Source organism: Macaca thibetana, chromosome 16, assembly GCF_024542745.1.
Source record: "Macaca thibetana thibetana isolate TM-01 chromosome 16, ASM2454274v1, whole genome shotgun sequence".
NCBI classification, from domain to species: domain Eukaryota; kingdom Metazoa; phylum Chordata; class Mammalia; order Primates; family Cercopithecidae; genus Macaca; species Macaca thibetana.
The window spans coordinates 10,940,556-10,968,082 of NC_065593.1; the positions used below are offsets into that span (position 1 = coordinate 10,940,556).

General features: G+C 39.1%; 1 protein-coding gene and 1 long non-coding RNA gene across 2 annotated transcripts in view; one reads left to right on the plus strand and one right to left on the minus strand.

The window, feature by feature from the left end:
• LOC126939842 (uncharacterized) overlaps positions 1-27,527 on the minus strand; it is a 175,368-nt gene that overhangs the window by 135,834 nt on the left and 12,007 nt on the right. Inside the window, exon 2 of the long non-coding RNA XR_007720464.1 lies at positions 16,786-16,876. This is a non-coding gene — a long non-coding RNA (uncharacterized LOC126939842). The remainder of the gene's footprint in view (positions 1-16,785; positions 16,877-27,527) is intronic.
• The window catches only part of MYH8 (myosin heavy chain 8), a 31,909-nt gene continuing 5,472 nt past the window's right edge, over positions 1,091-27,527 (plus strand). The window contains exons 1-33 of the mRNA XM_050765595.1: positions 1,091-1,180; positions 2,615-2,854; positions 3,834-3,977; positions 4,063-4,219; positions 7,156-7,183; positions 7,284-7,392; positions 7,480-7,572; positions 7,710-7,773; positions 8,405-8,503; positions 8,593-8,696; positions 8,848-8,986; positions 10,161-10,279; positions 10,365-10,514; positions 11,931-12,101; positions 13,274-13,583; positions 13,698-13,765; positions 15,995-16,082; positions 16,167-16,284; positions 16,627-16,750; positions 16,847-16,983; positions 18,761-19,016; positions 21,083-21,325; positions 21,417-21,593; positions 21,674-21,819; positions 21,906-21,996; positions 22,086-22,475; positions 22,887-23,013; positions 23,681-23,799; positions 23,927-24,123; positions 25,580-25,763; positions 25,848-26,013; positions 26,130-26,254; positions 27,144-27,452. Coding sequence (XP_050621552.1) covers positions 2,645-2,854; positions 3,834-3,977; positions 4,063-4,219; positions 7,156-7,183; positions 7,284-7,392; positions 7,480-7,572; positions 7,710-7,773; positions 8,405-8,503; positions 8,593-8,696; positions 8,848-8,986; positions 10,161-10,279; positions 10,365-10,514; positions 11,931-12,101; positions 13,274-13,583; positions 13,698-13,765; positions 15,995-16,082; positions 16,167-16,284; positions 16,627-16,750; positions 16,847-16,983; positions 18,761-19,016; positions 21,083-21,325; positions 21,417-21,593; positions 21,674-21,819; positions 21,906-21,996; positions 22,086-22,475; positions 22,887-23,013; positions 23,681-23,799; positions 23,927-24,123; positions 25,580-25,763; positions 25,848-26,013; positions 26,130-26,254; positions 27,144-27,452 — 4,962 coding nt within the window. The 5' untranslated portion in view covers positions 1,091-1,180; positions 2,615-2,644. The remainder of the gene's footprint in view (positions 1,181-2,614; positions 2,855-3,833; positions 3,978-4,062; positions 4,220-7,155; positions 7,184-7,283; positions 7,393-7,479; positions 7,573-7,709; positions 7,774-8,404; positions 8,504-8,592; positions 8,697-8,847; positions 8,987-10,160; positions 10,280-10,364; positions 10,515-11,930; positions 12,102-13,273; positions 13,584-13,697; positions 13,766-15,994; positions 16,083-16,166; positions 16,285-16,626; positions 16,751-16,846; positions 16,984-18,760; positions 19,017-21,082; positions 21,326-21,416; positions 21,594-21,673; positions 21,820-21,905; positions 21,997-22,085; positions 22,476-22,886; positions 23,014-23,680; positions 23,800-23,926; positions 24,124-25,579; positions 25,764-25,847; positions 26,014-26,129; positions 26,255-27,143; positions 27,453-27,527) is intronic.

Sequence of the window (27,527 nt, forward strand, 5' to 3'; positions counted from 1 at the left end):
TAAAAACTCATAGAATCATACAACAAAAGAAGTAAATTTTGTTATAAAGTTTAAAAAATTTTAAAAATACAAGCAAAAAAACCTCATAAAACTGTCACTTTAAAAGAGTGAATCTGACTCTATGTAAATTATACCTCAATATATCTGACCTTAAAAAATAGGAAAGAGTTTAATTTTTTAAAAATCATAATTTATTTAAAGAATAGGGTATAAATTACATTAGTGGTACGATATGTTAATTGTTAAAGCAGATTACAAGGCATACATGTACTATATACGCATGTATAATATGATCCCATTTATATGCCTCTATCTTATTTCTGCATTAGAGATTACAGAGACCTTTTTTACTTACCTGTATTTTTTTCTGTGATAAACACATATTATTTTCTACTAATAATATTTTTCAAGGTTAGATGAGTGGGCACTGGCCCAATGGTGGAGACTCAATGTGGAATCTCTGCTGTCTAAGCCTGGACTTCAAGAGTGAGTGTCTGCAGTGGCCCAAGGGAATGCAGTGGAGGGTTCCTTAAGGAAACGTGCTTAAGGCCCTGACAGCCGTGTGTCCCGGGTATCTGATCATTTGGCTACCACAGGCGTGCATGAAAGACTTTGCCAAATTGAATATAGCTCTTAAGAACTTACTCTGAGGCCCCATCAGGCACTGTCAAAGATTCCCTTCCCAGCACACTAGAAAGCATTCTCTACCGGCAGATTGGTCTCTGTCAAATTATTTATAGGAGATTGGTTTGCATACTCAAAATGATATGAATACTTCTAATTATATCCAAACATGACAAATGTCACTACAAACTATGCTGAGGGTTCATGTTGCCAAATGTCTTGCCCTAACAAAGAGGAGGTAGTTGCAGCATCAGCACATTAGTTCCTATATAAGCAGGACTGACCCTTGTGCCTTATCTCCACCAGAGGTAAGTGATGAGGGCCTTGGAACTCCAAAAACCCCAGGTGGGGCAAAAGGGCTGACCTCGTAGCTTTTTGTGAGCATTAAACTGCTCTCTCCATCTTAACTTTTGTCTTCATAGAACCAAGCTTTAGGGTAGGGAAACTTCAATTCTGTAACTATAGGACTGGAATTTCGGAGCATCACTAACAAGAAGCTTGTTGTTTTACAGTGTGGAACACTTCTGAACCTGCATTTTCATCTGGAACTCCAGAGGTAAGACTTGGCTTTATTAATTTATTGACGACAGAGGGGATATAGTCTAATGAAGCTGTGAACAATCCTTAACTATACACCATTTCCATGTTTTTGCAGTTATATCAGGAAAGAGTGTTTCTGAATGAGTGTTTATAAATGCTAGAAAATAACTTTTTCATAATGTCTTGTTCTCAGAGATTATCCTCATTTGAGTTCTAAGATTAAAAGACCGTTTAGAACAGAATTAGCTTTGACAGTGAGTTCTCAGCTGTGCTTAGAACTGTCCAGTGGCAATAGACTAGTCCATGCCAGTCTTCTTCTATGGCTAAGCATTGAACACTTAAGACATTTTATAGACACTTTTGAAGACCCCAGAAATATTCTTACCTAAAAATAGAAACACAAACACCGTTGTTAAAACCATTATATTTTAGCTCCCTTTGATGATTCATTATTTGTTGTTAGAAAGACTTATTATTATTTACGGAAAAGGTCTCCAGTGTTACATCCACGGGGTGTAATACCATGACTAAATTCCATGACTAATTTAAGAGGGTTCCTGCCCTTCCCTAGTAACTTACTAATTGAAAATAAAGGAAAAACTCAACCAATCTAACATGTCCACATTGCAAAGGCCTATCTATTAATCAGAAGACAATGGCTTACATGCATGTGATGTACTCTTAAATTTTTTTCTCTGTTTTCTGGAGAGAAAGAAAAGAACCCCATGGAATTTATGTGAGAAGAAGGGCCTTTGTGCTGAAGCTCTCATTCCTCTGTGGTTAGATCTGTTAACTGACAGCTGAAATCTCTCATGTCAAAAAAGATTTTGGAATCAAGGCAATGCTAAGTCTGTTGGGAACAAGCCAAATGACAAAAAATCCGGAGTACTAGAATGTATTACGTTCTTCTAACAATCCACTGAGAGATACAACACCAAATATCAACATAAAGATGTGAAAAATAATTATTTGCTTTATGAGAGAAAACGATCATCTTAAAAGGCAAAGGTGTTTTGATAGCTTTGAAAATATCAACCTTCATTTGAACAAGACAAACTTTCTTTTCTCATTGTGTGATTGTCCTGGCATATGGCATAGACAAACACTATGCAGAAAGAGGAGAGGGAATTAACTAATGACAGTTGCTATAAAACAATCCATCAATAGTTTTAGCTGCAGAGGTTTCATTCTAATTCAGTTGGAGGTACCCTATCCCTGAGGATCAAGATATGTGATCTGGAAAGGAAACTCACAGTCCTAAAAATGAAATCTCAAATTACAGTCTGACTCCAAACTTGTCCTTTAGACTGTGTTAGAACACTGGGGAGTGCCAGTTTGGAGGAACAGTTACAGCACAGGCTATGTTCAACAGGCCTTTCATTTCAAAGCCTAACTCACATTTGTGATTTCTGCTTTTTATTTCTCTCTCTCCCGTTTCTTTCCTCCCTAGGCAGAATCCTTTGCTGAATAAATCGCAGCCATGAGTGCGAGCTCGGATGCTGAGATGGCTGTTTTTGGCGAAGCTGCTCCCTATCTTCGAAAATCGGAAAAGGAGCGGATTGAGGCCCAAAACAAGCCGTTTGATGCTAAAACATCTGTCTTTGTGGCGGAACCCAAGGAATCCTATGTGAAGAGTGCTATACAGAGCAAAGAAGGAGGGAGAGTAACTGTAAAGACTGAAGGTGGAGCAGTAAGTGAAAACAGGGAGAAAATACTCCCCATTTTATTTCTTGGTTCAAAAGTTGAAGCCTAACTTTCTGGGAATCTCCAAGCCTGTTGCCAATGCAAACACCCTTCTAGTCAGTGTAGAGACATCAGATGCGGAAGGCAAAAGGAATTCACAGCAATAACTTCATGTCTTCCCTTCCCAACTTCGCACAGGACCTCACCCCACTATGTATGGCCTTCACAATCTCCCTTCAATTCCCCACTTCCTAGTCTGAATCTCCAAATGTGAGAGAAATGAAAACAAGCTCCTTCTATCAGAAGTTAAATATTTACTTAGTTAAATAATGTATTAATATCCCCATTACTTCCAAAAAACGAAGTTTCTTAATGAAAGAAAACAATAAAAATTTAGCCTATTAAAATAAGAACAAAAGGATACGAAGTGATAAATCTGGGATAAGAGAATGTGGGAGGAAAAAATATTTTAAAAAGATAGTGTCCTAGCTCATCATAGGAAACAGGTTTTCTTAACACTTAAGCTCTGAAATGAATATATTTCATGCCTTTTTAAAAAGGACATTAAATAATATAATGAGAAGTATGTGCGATTATAGTTTTACACCAAAATATACAGGCAAACATAAACCCTACCTCCAACCATCAAAACAAATTGGTCTCAGCCAGGGGCAGTGGCTCATGCCTGTAATCCCAGCACTTTGGGAGGCTGAGGCGGGTGGATCGCCTGAGATCAGGAGTTCGAGACCAGCCTGGCCAAAATGGCGAAACCCCGTCTCTACTAAAAATACTAAAATTAGCTGGGCATGGTGGTGGGCGCTTGCAATCCCAGCTACTCGGGAGGCTGAGGCAGGAGAATCGCTTGAACCAGGAAGGCGGAGGTTGCAGTGAGCTGAGATTGCACCACTGCACTCCAGCCTGGGCAACAAGAGCAAAACTCTATCTCAAACAAACAAAAACGAACTGGTTTCTTGCTTACTCACCAGACTCTAACCGTCAGGGAAGACCAAGTCTTCCCTATGAACCCTCCGAAATATGACAAAATTGAGGACATGGCCATGATGACTCACCTACACGAGCCTGGAGTGCTGTACAACCTCAAAGAGCGCTACGCAGCCTGGATGATCTACGTGAGTGTCTGTAAACACCTTTTTATTTCATGTCTCTCTCTGAGTAAAAACAAGATCCAAATGATAAATGTTCTGATCTTCGCAGACCTACTCAGGCCTCTTCTGTGTCACCGTCAACCCCTACAAGTGGCTGCCGGTGTACAACCCCGAGGTGGTGGCTGCCTACAGAGGCAAAAAGCGCCAGGAGGCCCCGCCCCACATCTTCTCCATCTCTGACAATGCCTATCAGTTCATGCTGACTGGTGAGTGAGAGAGGCATCTATTTACAGAAATGTGTAAACAGAATCTTTGCGGAACAGACAGACCTCTTCCGGGCCTCATTATATTATAATAATACATTCTAGCCACAGGCGGCTTCACTGTTTTCAAAAAACTTTCGCAGCCTTGACATCTTACGCTCTTCCCAGCAGCTACCTCCATTTTACAGATGAGTAAAGTGAAGCTCACTGAATTCACTGTCCTTCCCAAGCTAACACAGATAGTTAAGTGGAAGGCTAGCTGAAACAATTACTAGACCACTGTAAACATATTTATTGTTTTCCATATTTTTTTACTTTCCAATTTGGATAGAAAAAAATGTTCAAATAGACTTTTTAAAAATACCCAGGTTCACAGCAATCAACGAAAAGAGTTAATCAGCCACAGCTGGAAAACTTTGTGAATTCTTACATTTATTTTTGAATGACGCAGCTAATATTGCCAGCCTTTAAGGGTAGAACATGAGTAAAGAAAGCTGATTTTCCTCTCAAAGATGTGAAGAACTTTCCTATTAAAATGAAAGGAAAAAATCTTTTCTGAGAAAAATTTTTAAATTGTATCAAAGCCTGTTATTCCTGCCTTATCAAGGTATAAACAACCAGCTTTGATATGTATTATAGGCCCAAATACAGCATTAAAACCTTTTATCTTCATGCACCAAATGCACTGCCTTTGGAAATAGTTGATGTTCCTGAGTGTTCTGTTGTTCCATGGAATTTTGGAAACTAAGGTGTTTTTTCTTTCTTTTTGGTTTGTTTTTTTGCACTTGTTTTTAAATTGTTTTTTCAAGGGGGAGAAAAAAGAGGAAGGGATAAAATAGGAATCTCCCATTACAAATTGGCCGTCAGATTCTACAAGGATTCTATGCCAGTAAACTGTTCTTTGGTTGTCAACAGAAGCTAACTACCTCCCAGAAATTATCCAAACGCTGGCTCGTTTCAGAGCTTTTAATGCTCAGCAGCTGCATTTACACAGCTATGTACACCGCCCCTGCCCTCCCGCCCAGCCAGCTCTCTGCTCCAAATGGTTTGGTTTGGGGCTGCTCCAAATTGAAGGTTACTTACGGCTCCCAAACATGATTTTAGTACAAAATGGTGCAGCGCTCTAGCATTTGAGCTGGTGAATGTTATTTTAGCATTGCCAAGAGACCCGAACATTGTTTTCTTATCTGTGCTCCCACTAGACGTGATATAATCTTCCACGGTTTTGCTTATACTAGAAAACAGATCTATCTGACTAGGATGCAAAATCTGCATCGGCTTCCCTGAAGAGAAGGCTAAAGTTTTCTGAAATCTGTGTCTGTATCTACATCTAAATAACGTCCAGATTTGTATCTGTTTTCCCTGAATAGATTTTTAGGCTTTAGAATTCTCTAAAATCTATCATCTAACACTATAGAATTAGAGATTTAACAAATCAGCAAATTGATATGAATACAACGTATCAGTCACATAATCAGTGACATTTGTTTATATTATTTAGAAATGCACATAAGATTAAAAGGAAAATAAAAGCAGATGAACACAAATATTCACAGTTCCAGACCCCTTCCTTATTTAGTATTGCCAGAAGTCAAATGAGTGACACCAAAAGCTGGGAAGGGGCCAGGAGGATATCTTTGACCTTAACTAGCTATGTACTTAATATTAGAAAAGTCACTTCCTCCTTTATCGGTCTCAGTTCTTTATCCCTCAAATGTAATGGTTGGCCTAAGCAATTTCTAAGAGCTTTTCTGACTTCAAAATTCTGTAATTCTAATTGAAGTATTTATAAATAAAATTATAAGATGTCTGGGATTTTCTTTAAAATAATTCAGTGAGATTGGGATGGCGTATAGATGATATAAAATTGGCCAAATGTTAATAACCATTGTATCTGTATGATGGGCACATGGGGATTCATTATATTATTGTCTCTACTTCTGTATATGTCTGAATTTTCTGTAATAAATGTTTTAAAAATTAAATATGTACCTTACACTCATTAGGATGTTTACTATCAAAAAATCAGAAACTAACAAGTTTTGACAAGAACTGGAGAAATTAGAACTCTTGTGCACTGTTCGTGATCATGTAAAATGATTCAGCCACTGTGGAAACAGTATGGTAGTTCCTCAACAAATTAGAAATAGAATTACAGTATGATCTAGCAATTCCACTTCTGAGTATATACCCAAAAGAACTGGAAGCAGGGTCTGGAAGAGACATTTGTACAACTATGTTAATAGTAGCATTATTTACAATAGCAAAAACATGGAAGCAACCCAAGTATCCATTCACAGATGAACGGATAAGCAAAATGTGGTATATACACGCAAGAAGATATCCTGCCTCTAAAAGGAAGGCAATTTGGACATATGCTAAAATATGAACGAACCTTGAGGGCATCATGCTGAGTGAAAGAAGCCAGTCACAAAAAAGACAAATACTCTATGATTCCTCTTATATGAGGTACCTAGAGTAGTCAAATCCACAGAGGCAGAAAGTAGAATGGTGGGTGCCAGGGAATGGGAGGAGTAGGAGATGGGGAGTTAAGAGTTTAAGGGACACAGAGTTTCATTTTGACAAGATGAAAAGAGTTATGGAGATGAAAGGTGGTGATGATTGTACAACTTTACGAATGTACTTACTGCCAGTGATCTCTACACTTAAAAATGGTTAATGGTAAATTTTACGTATGTGTATCTTACCACAATTAAAAATTAACAAATACAAGAAGGAATAGATGATTCTTTGCTCTCATTTTCACAAATTTTACAGTGAGAAGCAAATGGCTATTTTGGAGGATAAACACAAAACCGAAACCAAAGTTGACACCTTCAAAAAGTTACAAAGAACAAGCTGTGTTTGATCTGAACTGATTCAATAATCTTCATATTAAATATGCATTTTTTAACTGATGATTTTGAATTCATTCACAGATCGAGAGAACCAGTCCATCCTGATCACGTATGTGATTTTTTTTCTTCTCTGATTTGCAAGGATTGTCTTAGATGTTGACAATGCAGGCCATAGTTCTCTGATTTCTTCTCTGATTTCCATTTGACAGCGGAGAATCTGGTGCCGGAAAGACTGTGAACACCAAGCGTGTCATCCAATACTTTGCAACAATTGCAGTTACTGGAGAGAAGAAGAAGGATGAATCTGGCAAAATGCAGGTAGGTCTGGTAGCCAGAGTCAAAGACTCTGTCAAGGCTCTCAGATATCTGGAGTTCCAGATGTGAGAACTGCTCCTTCCTCTGCAGGGTACTCTGGAAGATCAAATCATCAGCGCCAATCCCCTACTGGAGGCCTTTGGCAATGCCAAAACTGTGAGGAATGACAACTCCTCTCGCTTTGTGAGTCTCTTGGTCACAGAGGGGTCTACTCTATCCCTAACTTCCAGAGTAGCCACATCTGAATTATTATTGAATTACTGTTTCAGTTGCATCTCTCTGTGTGTTTCAGTTTTCTAATATTAAATATTCTTTTCAAGGGTAAATTCATTAGAATCCACTTTGGAACTACGGGGAAGCTGGCATCTGCTGATATAGAAACATGTGAGTAACAGGACCACTGAAAATCAAAACAGAGAGACAACTGATTTCATTTGCAGGGATATTTTGCAAACTTTGCTGCGCATGAAGCCTGTTAAAAGGGTAGTCTGCTGCCAGTACTGCCCGTAAGCTAATGCCAGGCTTACCCATAATCCACTAAGTGCTCCCTTTGTCTCAATCTCAGACTTGATGGTTCTGTAACACATCCTAGAGAAATTCCTGCCTCAGAAGCAACTATGATTTTTTTCCCAGGACAAAAGCTAGGGCTACCTATGGGTTTCCAATACATCTCTGTGGTTTGCTCCGGATCTGAGTTTTGGTAGATGTTTCCAAGGTAACCCCTCACCACAGAGTGAATCCTAGGTGATCCAAAGAAGGAGGGGATATTAGGGATCAACTAAAATACAGAGGTCATGGATCCTTCATGTGAAAAATATATTTGTCCTAGAGCAGGTATGCTTCAGTTGCTGCTCTTAGACAGTGAGAATCACAATCCATCTGCAGTTGGTCATCAAGTTTAAATCTCACTGGAGCCAAATGTAATGCCCCAAATTTGACCAAAGACGTGAGTTTCATTTACCATCTCAGAAGCATTGATACTTTTTTCTAACTCGATACCTATTTCCCTCTCCAGATCTTTTAGAAAAGTCCAGAGTTACTTTCCAGCTAAAGGCAGAAAGAAGCTACCATATTTTTTATCAGATCACTTCCAATAAGAAGCCAGATCTAATTGGTAAGAAAGAACTTAAAGTCATAGATGGAAGTTAATATTTTATTAACAATGTCTAATGTAAAATGTATGCCCTGAATTCTGTGACCCAGAAATGCTCCTGATCACCACCAACCCATATGACTATGCCTTCGTTAGTCAGGGGGAGATCACAGTTCCCAGTATTGATGACCAAGAAGAGTTGATGGCCACTGATGTAAGTCAAACACACTAATTTTAAAAATCCATTACATATGGGAATGATAATAGCAACTTACTGTAGGTGTGGTTACCTTAGGATATGTATAAATTATCTTATAAGTTAAGCTCTTCAGCCCTAACCTCTGTCCTATCATTTTTCCTGGTAGAGTGCCATTGACATCCTGGGCTTCACTCCTGAAGAGAAAGTGTCCATCTATAAACTCACAGGGGCTGTGATGCATTATGGGAACATGAAATTCAAGCAAAAGCAGCGTGAGGAGCAAGCTGAGCCAGATGGCACAGAAGGTACCAAAAGAAACTTTATCTGGGTTTAATGAGAGAATGTAGCAAAAAAAAAAAAAAATCCTATTTTACACTCACATCTCCTTTGTGGCTGGACTTGTGACTTGTGAAGGGCATATACACATTTACACACACTGCATGCTTTCCTCACCCCCTCCCTTCCTTACATCTCCATGTCTCCATCATTTCCATCCAGCCCAAATAAGTCACAACAAACCCCAAAAGCCACTTATAAGCACAAACTATGAGACAGAATGAGGTATAATAGTGCTCCTCGTTGGCCTTGGCAATGAAGGTGGGTATATGAGATAACTGTAGGCTGCTCTATTTCAGCACTAAATAGGAAGACCCTAGGAACGGACAACAGAGAATCTGCCCAAATTCAGGGCTGGGGAGAAAGATACCCCCAGAGTCATCTCTATGAATGTGTGTATTGTCTGTATATAAATCTATAGACAATATAGGCAGCAAGTAAGATTTAAAAAAAGGAATTGAGAAAAAAGATTATATACTCTACGTATGGAAAGAACACACAATATACAGGACCTACCACAGAAAGATAGTTATCGCTCCTTAAAGCCATCCCTGACCACCTCGAATTGACATTCTTTCTTCTTCCTCTAAATGTTTCACCAGTTACTGGTGTACCTGACATGTGACATTTATTTCCATTATAGTCACTGACAGAATTTTAGAAAGGGACTCTGTAGGGATCACCCAGTAAAATTTAATCTCCACATTTTTAGATAAAGAAACTAATCCAGCAAGGTTTAATAGGGAGGTGAAAAACTAAGATAAGAATTAAAATATTCTGACATTTACCCTCTCTAACAGTGAATATTTATATTATCCTTCCAACTACACCTAATGTGTCTTAAAAACAGGGACTATGGCTTTTACTTATAAAAAAATTGCAAGACTGCAATAAACATTACATATGTTTATAGTTGATGAAAAATTTCTTTAAAACTACTTGTAATAAATCACTAAAGGTCAGTATAATCAACCAACCATTTACTGGCAACCACATGCTCTAAGGTTAGAGAACCTCATTTGGCCTTTTATAGAGTTATTTGAGCTTTTTATTTAAATAATAGGTTGAATTAGAGAAAACACGGAAAGAGTAGGTAAAAGAGGATATCCTTCACGAAACATGTCCTGAACTGTGTCTCTGCAGTTGCTGACAAGGCAGCCTATCTTCAGAGTCTGAACTCTGCAGACCTCCTCAAAGCCCTCTGCTACCCCAGGGTCAAGGTTGGCAATGAGTTTGTCACCAAAGGTCAGACTGTGCAGCAGGTAAGTGCATGACCTCAATGAATCACACACATCTCAGGCCTTCATGGCATGCCTTTAACAACACCAACAAACACTATCTGTGAAGGTGTACAATGCGGTGGGTGCTCTGGCCAAAGCCGTCTACGAGAAGATGTTCCTGTGGATGGTCGCCCGCATCAACCAGCAGCTGGACACCAAGCAGCCCAGGCAGTACTTCATCGGGGTCTTGGACATTGCTGGCTTCGAGATCTTTGATGTGAGTTATCGTCATATTAATAAGAATTAAGAAGGAGGCAATTGTGGGCTTTGATGTATTAAGTATTATCATTATTCATTCGCATTTATAGTGTCCATATTACTTGCCTCCAACACTGCACCTAGAACAAGGGTTATCTGCAAAATAGGAGGTAACATAATGTACTACTAATAATAGCGAACACTCACTGGGCCAGCAGTGTACACTAGGGACTTCAAAATGTTACCTTATTTAATCTTCAAAACGACCCAAGGAGTAGCTAATATTCCCCCGACTTATATAGAAGAAACTGAGATGCAGGGAAATCAAAACACTGGCTAAAGATCCCACAGGTGCATAAGACAAATCCAGGACAGCAACCTAGATCTACAGCAGTTGGTCAATACACAAGCCTTCCTCATAGAGGAGAAAAGGCCCAAAGGTAGAAGCCTAGAGACAGATGAGAATCTGTCTCTCCTCTTCCAGATTCATCTTACACAAACTATTTTACCTCCAGGGCATCAGTTCACCATCTATAAAACAAGGGAGTAAATTATTACAAAGACTCTTTTGGGTCTTCACCTGCTATACTATATCAGGTCCCTGGTTTTACACACCTGACAAGGAGGATTTGCTAAATGCCTGATATAAATAGAAGAGAAATTACCCTAACGATTCCACTTCATACATCAAGACCTTTATATTAAAGGTCTTAAGATCAGCTTTCCTTAATAATGTATCAGCCAAAGGTGAAAATGTGAACTTTATTTTGAATTGGAGAGTGGGAGTGGTAAAAGAAGTGAGGCTTACCAGTAAACTCCTTTCCCCTTTACCTTTGAATCTAAACCGTAACACAGGACCATGGTTGAACTTTTAATGTATATCCTTGTCCATGGAATCTTAGAGGAGAAAAGGTAAATTCTACCAGAACTTGTGTTCTAACATTGACATCTGGGACCCTAAACAATGCCTGGAATTCATGAGAAAGGCTCATGTGAATAATGATCTTTTTTTTCAGAGTCTCACTCTGCCGCCCAGTCTGGAGTGCAGTGGTGCGATCTCGGCTCACTGCAACCTCCGCCTCCCAGGTTCAAGCGATTTTCCTGCCTCAGCCTCCCAAGTAGCTGGGATTACAGACGCCCGCCACCATGCCCAGCTAATTTTTTCGTATTTTTAGTAGAGACAGGGTTTCACCATGTTGGCCAGGATGGTCTTGATCTCTTGACCTCATGATCCACCCACCCAGCCTCCCGAAGTGCTGGAATTACAGTTGTGAGACACCGCGCCTGGCCAATGATCATTTTTTGAAGGAATAACAGTTTGAATTGCATCTCATTACTACATTCCACATTTTTTCAATAAAAGAATTTTTTCAGTAATGAATTTTACTACTATAAAAACTCATTTGATGTTGGAAATCTCTACTATTTTGTATAGTTCAACAGCCTGGAGCAGCTGTGCATCAACTTCACCAACGAGAAACTGCAACAGTTTTTCAACCACCACATGTTCGTGCTGGAGCAGGAGGAGTACAAGAAGGAAGGTATCGAGTGGACATTCATTGACTTCGGGATGGACCTGGCTGCCTGCATCGAGCTCATTGAGAAGGTCAGTTTGGTTTCCAAAGAAGGGCAGACTGCGAGGATTACTTTCCCAGAAATCTTAAGCAATTCTAGAAAGTATTACTGTAATCTCAAATGGTTTGTGATCTGAACAAATTGGAAAATTACTACTTAGAAATGACTTCCTCTTTTTAACTTTTACATAAGAAAGATCTGACAGTGTTTACTTTGTTTTGTTCTAACCATTCTTATTCTGATACTGGATCAAATCCAACTTTAATGCAGCACTGAAAACTCTATTTGAGATGTTCTGCTTCACTGCAACTACTATCCTCATTAGTTCTTGATCTATCTCCATTATGATCCATGATGTCCACAATAAAAATATTTTTCTATATAAAAATTAATGCACACATGATACAGTTAGTGCTTTCATGAAAGCTAATCTGTTCAAAGTCAAGAAGTCAAACTGCATATGCTACTTCATAATCTATTTTATTTATTTATTTATTTAGACAGGGTCTCACTCTGTTGCCCAGGCTGAAGTGCAGTGGTGCGATCACAGCTCACTGCAGCCTCAACCTCGAGGCTCAAGCAATCGTATCACCTCAGCCTCCCAAGTAGCTGGGACCACAGGCATGTGCTTGGCTAATTTTTGAATTTTTTGTAGAGACAGTGTTTTATCACGTTGCCCTAGCTGGTCTCGAACTCCTGAGTTCAAGCAATCCTCCTGTCTTGTCCTCCCAAATTGTTGGGATTATAGGCGTGGGCCACTGTACTCAGCCCATAATCTATTTTAAAGAAATTAAATACCCAAAATATCTTAAAGAAAGTTTGGTTGTTTATACTGTTTAATTACTGCAGAGTCAACATCGTAAGTCAGTAAGTTATTTTCATAGCAAAGAAAAACTCTGACAATAGATTTATTCACTGAATAGGAAAAAAGTGTGATAATACATAACATTTTAACATGCTGTGTTGAGGGAGTTTGTATCCAGCTATTCTTTTAATTGAAAGTAATGCTACAGATTGAATGTGAGAAGAATAGTGGAAAAGTCACTCTAGTGGTAACAAGGGACTTCTTTGAGTTGCGACCCTGGTTTATTTCAGACATATATTTAATCAGGGGTGCTCATAATTCAGTCAAATGACAGCCACCATGTCTCTTATCTTTTGAGAGAAGTTAGGCTGACACCAATGTTACTTTTCTGAATTCAGCCACTGGGCATCTTCTCCATCCTGGAAGAAGAGTGCATGTTCCCTAAGGCAACAGACACCTCCTTCAAGAACAAGCTGTATGACCAGCACCTGGGCAAGTCTGCCAACTTCCAGAAGCCCAAGGTGGTCAAAGGCAAGGCCGAGGCCCACTTCTCTCTGATTCACTATGCTGGCACTGTGGACTACAACATCACTGGCTGGCTGGACAAGAACAAGGACCCCCTGAATGACACTGTGGTGGGGTTGTACCAGAAGTCTGCAATGAAGACTCTAGCCAGTCTCTTCTCCACGTATGCGAGCGCTGAAGCAGGTACTTTCTGTGTCCTTAATCTAAATTGAACCCATTCTCACAGAATGTTATAATACATGTTCATATAAGCCTCTGGTATTCTATTCTTATTGATGGGTTTTCTTTTTACCTCAGATAGCGGCGCAAAGAAAGGTGCTAAGAAAAAGGGCTCTTCTTTCCAGACTGTGTCTGCCCTTTTCAGGGTAAAGTACAAATTTATTTTGAAATATCTACTCAGTTTCTATGAATTATCATAATTAGAGATTTAGAATACATTATGAGGGAATAAAATGTTAACAGGAACCACTTCAAATATCCGCTCTCGTTAGAGTATAGCCAAAGAAATACTACTCCTGTAGGAACGGATGCTTTACCCATTATTCCTTATTATGGTTATCTAATGTATTCAGGATGGCCAAAATGTCCTTAGAAACTTTCTTATTATATAATCAAGCTGATTTCCAAAGAAGTATAGTTAAACTTCAGAGCTGTCCCTGTAGAAGGCCATATTCTTATTCTACTAATGTTGCCCTTTGAAAATGTTCCTGAGTTCCTCTTTGAGAATGAGCTTCAGATACACTCTTTATGACATCTTTCACCAAAACATATCTTTGTCCTGTGAGGTGAATTTAATTTTTCCTTACAGCTGAAAATCATCTAAAGCCAAGCCCAGTGATTTAAATGGATCATTAAGATACGAAATATCTCTTGAGATTAAAGAATAATAGTTTCACTACAAGATAATGTGATTTTCCTATGTAGCTTAAAAACTGGTTCTTATATGTGGACTAATAATGGCTTTTTAATCAAAATGTATATGGCTAAGTCTCATTCTTTATAAAACTAAAATACAGACATGACATACGACCTATGATCTAAACAAGAAAACTACTCTTGTTCTTTTTCTTTCTCACAACCAATTTGCATTATCTTACCAAATAAGACTTCTGTTTTATCAACTTGTTTTCACACATGTTTTCAAAATTAGGAACTCATATTACTTATTTTCTTCATTTCCTAATGGTTAACTGAGATGTGGAAAAAAAAAAAAAAAATTCTGCCTTCTTGGCCGGGCGCAGTGGCTCACACCTGTAATCCCAGCACTTTGGGAGGCCGAGGCGGGCGGATCACGAGGTCAAGAGATCGAGACCAGCCTGGCCAATATGGTGAAACCCCGTCTTTACTAAAAATATAAAAATTAGCTGGGCGTAGTGGTGCATGCCTGTAGTCCCAGCTACTCAGGAGGCTGAGGCAGAAGAATCACTTGAACCCGGGAGGCAGAGTTTGCAGTGGACTGACATTGCACCACTTACTCCAGCCTGGGCAACCAAGTGAGATTCTGTCAAAAAAAAAAAAAAAATCTGCCTTCTTAAGAGTATACCTAAGAATATTGAGAAATATTTGTATGAGTTTTCTATGGCTGATTAAAACATCATCTTCTGTCACAACTGATCACTGTATTTCTGGAATAACTCCCCCCATATGCTTCAGACAGTAAATAGTCTCAGGTACCCAACACCCACCCACCCAAGGTTATATAGTTTCACAATTTTATTTTATTTTGTTTTATTTTCGAGATGGAGTCTTGCTTTGTCACCCATGCTGTAGTGCAGTGGAGCGATCTCGGTTCACTGCAACCTCCGCCTCCCAGGTTCAAGCAATGCTCCTGCCTCAGCCTCCCGAATAGTTGAGATTACAGGTGCCCGCCACCACACCCGGCTAATTTTTGTATTTTTAGTAGAAACGGGGTTTCACCATGTTGGCCAGGTTGGTCTCAAACTCCTGACCTCGTGATCCACCCACCTCGGCCTCCCAAAGTGCTGGGATTACAGGCGTGAGCCACCATGCCCAGCCAGTTTCACAGTTTTAGACTCTGCAAAAACCAAAACAAAACCAGAGGTTAAGAGGTCCCAGGGAATAATACACTCAAGGAAGGAAAGGCAAAAGTTAGGACAATTGCTAACTTAGGTTACCACTGTAAACTGCTACTGTGAAAATTATTAGCACTGAGAGAGACGAAGGAGACCCCACAAACAGTCTCACCTATTCTCAGATAATGTCCAGAGAAACAAAAGGGATTTTATAGAGTCAGATAGCTCATTAGTGGCATAGCAAGGCCATCACTTTTTGTCTCGTGATTCTCCGTTGAGAACCTTTCCTTGTGAATCACAAGGTTACTGAATTGCAATTTGTTTATGAGACAGATCCCTGGTGTTACAAAGGAATACCTTGGAGATGTGCATTCCTTCCAAGCACTTTGGCCTTCTTGTTATTTGGCAGGCTAGAACTCTTGAGACCCTCAAAATACAGAGCAACTGAAGCCTCACAGATGCATGCCTAGTAAAGGACTGTCTAGGTTCATTCCACATAATTACAAAAAAACGACCTGAAATAGAACTTTTTCATCAAGTCCTTTCTGTCTGGTTTTCTAGGAAAATCTAAATAAATTGATGACGAATCTGAGGAGCACACACCCTCACTTCGTACGGTGTATCATTCCCAATGAAACCAAAACTCCTGGTAAGACACAGAGAGTGAAATAACCAAACAGGCACAGGGTTGAACATCAAATGCCCAGGAATAAGTACTGTTCTATATTTTTAGGGGCAATGGAACATGAACTTGTCCTGCACCAGCTGAGGTGTAACGGTGTGCTGGAAGGCATCCGCATCTGTAGGAAAGGATTCCCAAGCAGAATCTTATACGGTGATTTTAAACAAAGGTCAGTCTTCTTTGTTGTATTTCATTAATACTGCGAATATTTTACCATCTTAATTGTGTCCTCTGTTCATTTTGTTTCATATATCCTCAGTATATATTAAAAAATTAAGAGGTCGAATAATACAGTCTTGTGGTAGTAGGATAATACAACAGGTTAGAAGGATAACAGGAAGCCGGCATGCAACAGAAAATCATATTGTTTTACTATCTGTCCTCAAAGGACAGTTGGATTTTCTACTTTTATTTCTACTCTCAGATTTTTGTTGATATTTCTTTTTGGTGTCATTTTTGTTGGCATGTGGTCACATTTTCCTAACCATTCCTTCTTTGTTTAACTGAGCAGATACAAGGTTTTAAATGCAAGTGCTATTCCAGAGGGACAGTTCATTGACAGCAAGAAGGCTTCTGAGAAACTTCTTGCTTCTATTGACATTGATCATACTCAATATAAATTTGGACATACCAAGGTACATTGTTATTTATTTACACCCAATCCAAGTACCTTCTGCCATTTCTGCGTCTCCTGCAGTACGGGGATGATTTGTGACTGTCTCTTTCTCCAGGTTTTCTTCAAAGCTGGCCTCCTGGGTCTTCTGGAAGAAATGAGAGATGAAAAATTGGCCCAGATTATAACAAGAACACAAGCTGTCTGTAGGGGATTCCTAATGAGGGTAGAATATCAGAAGATGTTGCAAAGGAGGTAACAATCATACAGAATATCAGAGTTATAAGGTCCCTTAAGGACTATCAATCAGTCTTCTTCATTCATTAATTATTTCGTTTTGTGGCTAATAGTTCCTCTCACCCAATTCAGAACTCACTGCTACAACACAGCAGCCTTTGCTTCAGCTCTAACAATTGGATTCCCTTCAAAACTTCTCTCCTACCTCCAGCCATCTCACATACAGTCACAAGAATAGTTTGTAGTAAGCAGTATTTTCGTCAAGCCAGTTGCTTGCTTGCCTGCCAAGGCCCTCTCTATTCCCCACCTCATCTATCATTTCCAACCACATAGCCTTTTCCAGCCAGGCTAAACAATTTGTTTATCTACGATTCTCTCATTTGCTTATCTCCTTATCTCATCTCTCCCCTCATCCTAATTTATCTATTTACCAATTTAAAACTTTAATTTCCCCTTTCTGTAACTAACCTCACCCAGTTTGTCTACCCAACACTACTGCATTCCCTCTACTTACACACACACTGTGCATTCATTTTTCTCAACTGTACTAATTCGGGCCTGCACTGGAAGTGTTCCTGAGTTGTTCCCATGTGTGAACGTTATGGTCTGTGTCAGGGTATCTGTTTTCACAGAGTTACAAGTCTTAAAAATTGGACCTATAGGCCGGGTGCGGTGGCTCACGCCTGTAATCCCAGCACTTTGGGAGGCCGAGACGGGTGGATCACAAGGTCAGGAGATCGAGACCATCCTAGCTAACACGGTGAAACCCCGTCTCTACTAAATACACAATATATTAGCTGGGCAAGGTGGCGGGCGCCTGTAGTCCCAGCTACTCTGAGGACTGCCAGCTAGGCTGAGGCAAGAGAATGGCGTGAACCCAGGAGGCAGAGCTTGCAGTGAGCCAAGATCGCGCCACTGCACTCCAGCCTGGGCAATAGAGCAAGACTCCATCCCCCCCCCACAAAAAAAAAATGGACCTATAGAGATGGAATTTCCATTTTAACAAGCTTGAAGAAACAGACACATTGCTACAAGGTAGTCAAACCTAGCCAGTCGATGGCTATAGTTTGCAGTAGGGGTACCTTTTATTACTATTTTTCACTTTATTTCAATAAAATAAATTTTAGAGCTCAACAGAGGCTGAATGCCTCGCAAATATTAACAATCCAATTAATCAGTTAAGACTGAGGCACTTGAAAGAATTTGAGATAAGCCAGTGTATTATCTGAAGAAGCTAGCAAAAAAAGTTTATAGAGTGGACAATTCAGTGTTGTTCAAAATAAGAGGAGCAACTTCAAGGAAGAGATGACAAACCATACGCTCAGTTTAGGTGGGCAATTCAGAAAACAACCTATGCCATTTCACAGTTCTCATCCGTATGTCCACAGACAGGCAGCACAATCAACATGCAATCGTCACGCCCACCTCAAATCACTAATACTGCCATGTGTCAAATGGCATGTGCTGATCTTACATTCAAAATATTCACCCCTAAAGGCACTTTCTTTGCTACTTTGATAGGGACTGAGAACACAGAAGATCTGCTCAATATGAACAGCACTCAATTAGCAAAGTGGTTATACTGAGGGCTACTGACCATGAGTGTGAGCGTGAGAATGTGTGTACACATGTGTGTGTGTGTGTGTGTGTATGTAAAGCCAGAATATAATATATAGAGAATGTGACATATTTATTTGTGAGGGGCATTCATTAAAAGGGAAATCTGTGTGTGATAAGTAACAATAACATTGCCTCTAATGGATCAGTCTACACTGATATTTTCACGTCATCGCAGAGAAGCACTTTTCTGCATCCAGTATAATGTCCGTGCCTTCATGAACGTCAAGCACTGGCCCTGGATGAAACTATTCTTCAAGATTAAGCCTCTCCTCAAGAGTGCAGAGACAGAGAAAGAGATGGCCACCATGAAGGAAGAATTCCAGAAAACGAAAGATGAACTTGCCAAGTCAGAGGCAAAAAGGAAGGAGCTAGAGGAAAAAATGGTCACTCTCTTAAAAGAGAAAAATGACCTGCAACTCCAGGTTCAGTCTGTGAGTATTCCATATTCTGAATGCATCATGTTACTGAAGCTTGTTTGAAATACACATATACTTTGGATTTATAAATGACCTCTACTTGAAAAAAAAATCTCAAGTTGCTGTTTTTAATACCTCATTTATCTTTCAATATTCTATAAGGAAGAAAAGCCACAATTATTTCCAAGTTACAACAGGAAAAGGAAAGATTGAAGAATTTGTTTAAATAATATCACAACAGTTAACAGCCATGAAGGAAGTAGCTTAAAGCCAATCCCCACAAGTCTCAGACAAATATTTTACCCTTTTACCTGGGCTACTTTAGCCCAGCATTAAAAGTACAGCCCTATTTTCTAAACGCAAGTCTATGAGATGTATTTAAATTCAGACTTATTTCTCTCTGTATCTCCTTTCCCCAACCCCCAAGATTTAGCACAATAAGTCCCCATTATATTCCATTTAAATGTTTTTTAAAACTCAAGAACAAAACGAACACTGGGAAATTAAAAAATATTCCCCAGGCCAAATAACCTAATAAATTAGGGACTGGACTGATCTTTATTTAAATACTTTCATTAGTCACTTATAAAAACTTTATTGAGCTATATTATATAGTTTCTGAGAATTACACTTTCTCATATATTCTAAAATTCATTTTGATAATTATAGGAGGAGGAGAGAGGGCCACAAATGGGATGGACAAAGCAAATGCGGCGTAACTTAGCAACTGGTGAATCCAGGTTCATAACATATCACTGTTCATTCTATTTTTTTTTCCTAACTTGACGTATGAGTTTGAAAATTTTCAAAATTTCAGGGGCTCAGCACAGACTTTCCACATTAACCAGATTTAGAAGGGAACAGGAAAACAAAATCAAACAAAAACACAAAAGTAGAAAGGGCTAAGAAGAGTTCATCGATCTTTCCTGAACTAAAACTGTCCTGGGCAGAAGAACCTCTAGCCTAGTCAATGGTACAATTCTCTGAAAATTATGTTGCAGTTTAAAGAACATTTCTGTTACACTGGGGAAATCTGAATATAGACTGTATATTAGATAATATTATTGTATCAGTGATAATATTTTCATTTGTAATAACAGCATTGTAGTTATATAGGAGAATGTTCATGTCCTTAGGAGCGACATGCTAAAATATCATATCTGCCATTTACTTTCAAATGATTTAGGAGAGTGTATATGTGTGTGTGCGCATGTGCATATATGTGTCTATGTGTGTGTTTAGAGAGAGAAAAAAACAGTAAAATGCTAAAAATGTGAGGATTTAGGTAAACGGTATATGGCAATTTATTGTATTATTCATACGGCTATTCTGTAAGTTTAACAGTTTTCAAAATAAAAGTTACGGTAAAAGTTCCAAAAAATAAAATTCATCTTAAGACTAATGGGTAATTCTTTAAATGGAAATGTAAATTTTCAACAATTATAGCACTGTATGAACTATCAGGAAGGTTTTAGTATATTAAAAAATACTACATGGAAATGTATTTAAGTTATTTTTCTTCTTTTTCTTTTTTCAATACAGCCTAGCAATTAGTGGTTTGAGGGGGACAGGGAATGATCAAAACCAAAACTAACCAATTTAACTAAATCAAAATCTTTAAATATTACAGCTGAAAAGCTCTTGGCAATCATTTATTCGAAATATACATATGTGAATATATATAAATATATACATATATGAATATATATAAATATATACATATATGAATAAAAGGAATAAAGCAATTTGCCCAAAGTCATACATATGGAAGTAATATTGGGACAAGAACCCAGGCTTCCTTTTGCCTGATTTAGAGGTCTTTCCACTCTTCTACAAATTATTTTTTAAATAGACAATAGCTCCAATCCAGTAACTTTGCAAACTAGTTTGCTTCTAAAACTACAGTCTCACTTCCAATAAGCTGCATCTCTCCAGACTATGTAATAATGTTCGATTCAATTAAATTTATATTCATACTGAAACATTCAACAGACTTCAATAAAACACTATTATTTTTGTGCAAAAAAAACCAAGTTTCAAAATAAGTAACACTCTAAGTATCTGAATGAATCTCTCCATAGGAAGCAGATAGCTTGGCGGATGCAGAGGAAAGGTGTGAGCAACTGATTAAAAACAAAATCCAACTTGAGGCCAAAATCAAAGAGGTGACTGAGAGAGCTGAGGAGGAGGAAGAGATCAATGCTGAGCTGACAGCCAAGAAGAGGAAACTGGAGGATGAATGTTCAGAACTCAAGAAAGACATTGATGACCTTGAGCTGACACTGGCCAAGGTTGAGAAGGAGAAACATGCCACAGAGAACAAGGTATCAATCATATTCTACAATACTGTATAGAGGTTCTGCCACCAACTAAATTGCTTTATAGGAGAAATAATCTCTTTCTTAACCTTTGTAGGTGAAAAATCTTACAGAAGAGATGGCGGGCCTGGATGAAACCATTGCAAAACTGTCCAAGGAGAAGAAGGCTCTCCAGGAGGCCCACCAGCAGACCCTGGATGACCTGCAGGCAGAGGAGGACAAAGTCAACACCCTGGCCAAAGCTAAAACCAAGCTAGAACAGCAAGTGGATGATGTAAGCACATTTTAAATATCCTTTTGAAAGATTTTTTTTTAATATACTTTCAATTTTTACCATATTTACTTTCTTATTAGCTTGAAGGGTCTCTGGAACAAGAAAAGAAGCTTCGAATGGATCTAGAAAGAGCAAAGAGGAAACTGGAGGGTGACCTCAAATTGGCCCAAGAATCCACAATGGATATAGAAAATGACAAACAGCAACTTGATGAAAAGCTTAAAAAGTAGGAGCTTTTTAGAAAAAAACTTCTATGTGATATCATCTTTTAATTCATATGAGTATTAATACGTCTTGTTCTTCTGTCTAAAGGAAAGAATTTGAAATTAGCAATTTGATAAGCAAAATTGAAGACGAGCAAGCTGTAGAAATTCAACTACAGAAGAAAATCAAAGAGTTGCAGGTGAGTCATCTCACCTCCAGTTTTTCTGCACACCAAAAAAACACTGAAGTTGAGATGAGTTTATGTTTATGTGCTTCTTTCATTCCCAGGCCCGCATCGAGGAGCTGGAGGAAGAAATCGAGGCAGAGCGGGCCTCCCGAGCCAAGGCAGAGAAGCAGCGCTCTGACCTCTCCCGGGAACTGGAGGAGATCAGCGAGAGGCTGGAAGAAGCCGGTGGGGCCACTTCCGCCCAGATTGAGATGAACAAGAAGCGGGAGGCTGAGTTCCAGAAACTGCGCAGGGACCTGGAGGAGGCCACTCTGCAGCATGAAGCTATGGCGGCTGCACTTCGGAAAAAGCACGCAGACAGTGTGGCTGAGCTTGGGGAGCAGATTGACAACCTGCAGCGGGTCAAACAGAAGCTGGAGAAGGAGAAGAGTGAGCTGAAGATGGAGATTGATGACCTTAGCAGTAACGCAGAGGCCATTTCCAAAGCCAAGGTATCCAATACTGTCTCTAAATGAAGGTAATCATCTATAAGAACACCCACTGTTCTCTATCACTAAACATTGTTTGCAGGCATTTTTCAGGACTACTTAAATATTTTCTAACCTAATATATCCCATTCTATGGTATTTTTTTAATGCTGGTTATGATCTATTAAGATGATTTCAAAATCCACTTTAAGCAAGTGTCAATATCATTGGAATAAATGGTCTCCCACAATAACCAGTTTAGGCACATTATGCACTCACCATGCCTAAATTCTTGTACGTTCCACAGAGTTAATGTCCTAACTTTCTACTCACACTTGACATGAATTTATTTACTCTACAAGTATTTTAAGAATCAAGTTTTAACTTTTTTTATTGCATTCAATGTCTCATCTTTCATTGCTACATATCCTGTAGGGGAACCTGGAAAAGATGTGCCGTGCTCTAGAAGACCAAGTGAGTGAGCTCAAGACCAAGGAAGAGGAGCAGCAGCGGCTGATCAATGACCTCACAGCGCAGAGAGCGCGTCTGCAGACAGAAGCAGGTAAAGACATCCTCTCTGGGTCCCAAAACCATGGACCAAATAAAAAGGATTCTAGGGGTTCTAATAAACAGCAACATTCCCACTTTAGAGAAAGATAAACAAATGATCAGAGTTTGCTGAGAAGATCAAAAAGGAAAGAAAGCAAGACTGAGCAGACAAGTTTACTTACAACACTTTTATGGCAATGTTGCTTTTAAATCTCCGGTTCTAACCAGTTCTATAAAAATACTTAGAAGCAGATGATGTGTAGATTAAACACATCACACACAAACAGACACACACACATACAGACACACAGACACACACACGCAGGTTGAGTATCCCTAATCTGAAAATCAAAAATCTGAAATGCTCCAAAAGTCAAAACTAGGGCTGGCATGATGTCCAAATGAAATGCTCACTGCAGCATTTCAGATTTTAGATTTTCGGATTAGGGATGCTGAACTGGTAAGTGTAATGCTAATATTCTAAAATCAAACAAAAATCTGAAATCTGAAACACTTCTGGTCCCAAGCATTTCAGGTAAGGAATATACAGCTTGTGTGTATATATATATATATACACACACACACATACATATACATATATATATGCATACATATAAATATAAAAGGTTTAGACTTATTTTTATGCCAGTAAAAAATTCCCTTACGTCTATTATTCCTAGGTGAATATTCTCGACAATTAGATGAGAAAGATGCTTTAGTCTCTCAACTTTCAAGGAGCAAGCAAGCGTCTACTCAGCAGATTGAAGAGCTGAAACGTCAACTAGAGGAAGAAACTAAAGTGAGTTTTGCCAAAGATTTTTTTGACTAACCAAATCTAAACCTGCCCAGTTAGGCTCTACTTGGGATGTGTACGTTGAATATCACTGAATACATGAATTTATGTCACTGAACTGCTACTTCTACAGGCCAAGAACGCCCTGGCGCACGCCCTGCAGTCCTCCCGCCATGACTGCGACCTGCTGCGGGAACAGTATGAGGAGGAGCAGGAAGGCAAAGCTGAACTGCAGAGGGCGCTGTCCAAGGCCAACAGTGAGGTTGCTCAGTGGAGGACCAAATATGAGACGGACGCCATTCAGCGCACAGAGGAGCTGGAGGAGGCCAAGTATGTGTTGTGAACTCTAGAAAAGGAACTCGCAGAAGCAGCTGTGATAGTTATGATGATGATAACATAACAATAGCAAAAACTAACATTTATTGAGCGCATACTGTGTCAAGTATTTTATATATATATGCATATCAGCTTATTTATCTTCATAACAATATTACATTGGTATCATTATTCTAATCCCCATTTTACAGATGAGGAAGTTGAGGCTATACGATGTTAACCAACTAACCCAAAGGTATCTGCTTAATAAATGATACAGCTGGGTTTGGAGCCTGTCATTCTGATTCCACAGCCCACCTTCTTAAGCATTGAGTAGACGACATACCTCTTAAAACTCACGTTGGAGGCCACCAAACCATACATAATGTTTAGGGTTTGGCCTAAATAAAGTAAAGCCTTAGTCTGCATATAGACAAACGGAGACCTTCAAGTAGATCTCCTTGGGCATCAAGTCAAAGGTTTTTCTCTACCATAAGGATGTGTACTTGGCACACAACTGAAAATGAACTGAGAATGTAGAGAATTCAGGAGGGGAAAAAAAAAAAAAACCTGCCTTTGTTTAAACTGCATGAATTGTCCTGATTTATCTATGAATTTCTTTTCCTGGAGAGACTGTCCAAATACAATGATTAGAAGAAACTGGCTGTTCTCTAGGGAAAAGAATACATAAAATGGAATGGAAAGTCTGAGAAAGCAAATGAATATGCTCAGTATATTTCTGGCCAGTAAAATATCTAGTTAACCTCAAATCCATATTGGAGTCAGAATGAATATATAAGTCAAACAACAAGATTGTCCTGGCTAATAATTTTCCACAGTCACACTCAATCAGAAGTCTTAAAAATCCTGAGTTACTTAGGTAGTAAGGCACATACAACGGCAGCACCAACAGCAGCCTCTAAGAATTCTATAATATTCCAAGGACTTGTTTCCAACTCTTCACCACTTTGGACCTTTCCAAACAGTTTACCAATCTAGAAAGCAGTTCTGGCTGCCACCATTTTGAAAATCATATGCTATTTGCCAGTATAGAAACAGGACTGTGGCCAGGCGCAGTGGCTCACACCTGTAATCCCAGCACTTTGGGAGGCCAAGGCGGGCGGATCACCTAAGGTCAGGAGTTCAAGACCAGCTTGGCCAACATATAGTAAAACCCTGTCTCTATTAAAAAAATAATAATAATACAAAAATTAGCTGGGCGTGGTGGTGCATGCCTGAAATCCCAGCTATTTGGGAAGCTGAAGCAGGAGAATCGCTTGAACCCGGGAGGTTGCAGTGAGCCGAGATGGCGCCACTGCACTCCAGCCTGGCGACAGAGCGAGACTCCGTCTCTTAAAAAAGAAACAAAAGAAAAGAAACAGGACTGTGAAAAGGGACCAAGGAGGTTATCACTTTGCTTCTTTTGCTTCTGGTCTTGGCCATTCTCCTGAGTGCCTGGCTAACTTTTCAGGAAGAAATTGGCCCAGCGCCTGCAAGAAGCGGAGGAACATGTAGAAGCTGTGAACGCCAAATGTGCTTCCCTTGAAAAGACAAAGCAGCGGCTCCAGAATGAAGTTGAAGACCTCATGCTTGATGTGGAAAGGTCTAATGCAGCCTGTGCAGCTCTTGATAAGAAGCAAAGGAACTTTGACAAGGTGGCCCAGACTGCTTAAACTTTAAGAGCGTTTTACTTGGTCTTCCTTTCTCCTTGGATCAACTCATGATTTACTGCTTTTCAGGTCCTATCAGAATGGAAACAGAAGTATGAGGAAACTCAGGCTGAACTTGAGGCCTCCCAGAAGGAGGCCTGTTCTCTTAGCACCGAGCTGTTCAAGGTGAAGAATGCCTACGAGGAATCCCTGGATCAACTCGAAACGCTAAGAAGAGAAAATAAGAACTTGCAACGTGAGTCCTCACAGTCTTCCCAGTCCTCACAGTCCTCCCTACCCCATATATCCCTGGGAGGACCTTGCCATGTTGCCATCTTTCTGACCATTTCTCTCCTGTCTGTTCAACCACAGAGGAGATTTCTGACCTCACTGAGCAGATTGCAGAGGGAGGAAAGCAAATTCACGAATTGGAGAAAATAAAGAAGCAAGTAGAACAAGAGAAATGTGAAATTCAGGCTGCTTTAGAGGAAGCAGAGGTACATATTACCTTGTATTATGTTATGGAAAAACAAAGACAAACATCAGTTAAAAAAAAAACAGAGTGGGGCTAGCGATAATTGAAACTTACAGGATCTTTATGAAGGGCAACTTGGCAATAGTTATGAAAAATCCTTAAAAATGTAAATACTCTGACCTGTCAATTCTATTTCTAAGATTTTATCACCCAAAAAATGTCAACTGGAGTAAAACTTTAAGACAAAGATGTCCAATCTAAGAACAAAAGTAAGCAAATTACAGAACAGCCATATGATGAAATTTTATATAGCCACTAAATATGACTGTTTTGGAAAAATATTTTATGGAGACAGTATTTTAAAGACACAAATTTGCATATACAATATAATTTTGATTATGTAAAAATATATAGAAGTAGGAAAAAAGACTAGAAAAAAATATACCACATTAAAATCTTTATCTCTTGCTGGGGGAACAACAGTTAGTTTTTCCTTTGTTTTTATGTATTGCCCTCACATTATACAATGCACATTTATTATGTAATCAGAAAAAAATTAACATATTTTAAAACTGATAATTTCTAGACTCGGGGTTAGTATGTTCCACAAGAACATTTTCATTTCTAAAACAGATTGAGAGTTTATATTTACTATACATGAATTATATAATTTTATTAGTACTAATATGAATAATATTTGTATAGCACAAAGCGCCTTTATTGCAGAGCTGCTCTAAATAATCTGTCACTGAATAAACAAAATAATGATTTACCTAGAAGATTGCCAGAACTACTGTATTATACTTTGTAAAATTAGACAAACTGATATTGACAAGAGTTTGGCTCACAAGGGAATATACTCCAAATACTCAGGCTCTTCTCCATTATTAATTGACAACCATTTTGTTAAGGCATCTCTTGAACATGAAGAAGGAAAGATTCTGCGTATCCAGCTTGAGTTAAACCAAGTCAAGTCTGAAGTTGATAGAAAAATTGCAGAAAAAGATGAGGAAATTGACCAGCTGAAGAGAAACCACACTAGAGTCGTGGAGACCATGCAGAGCACGCTGGATGCAGAGATTAGAAGCAGAAATGATGCTCTGAGAGTCAAGAAGAAAATGGAAGGAGATCTGAATGAAATGGAAATCCAGCTGAATCATGCCAATCGCTTAGCTGCGGAGAGTTTAAGGAACTACAGGAACACCCAAGGAATCCTGAAGGTAAATGGGTCCACATTTGCCTCCCAGATGAAGCAGGGAAAGTACCTGTCTTCCATTTCCCAAACACCTTGCTAA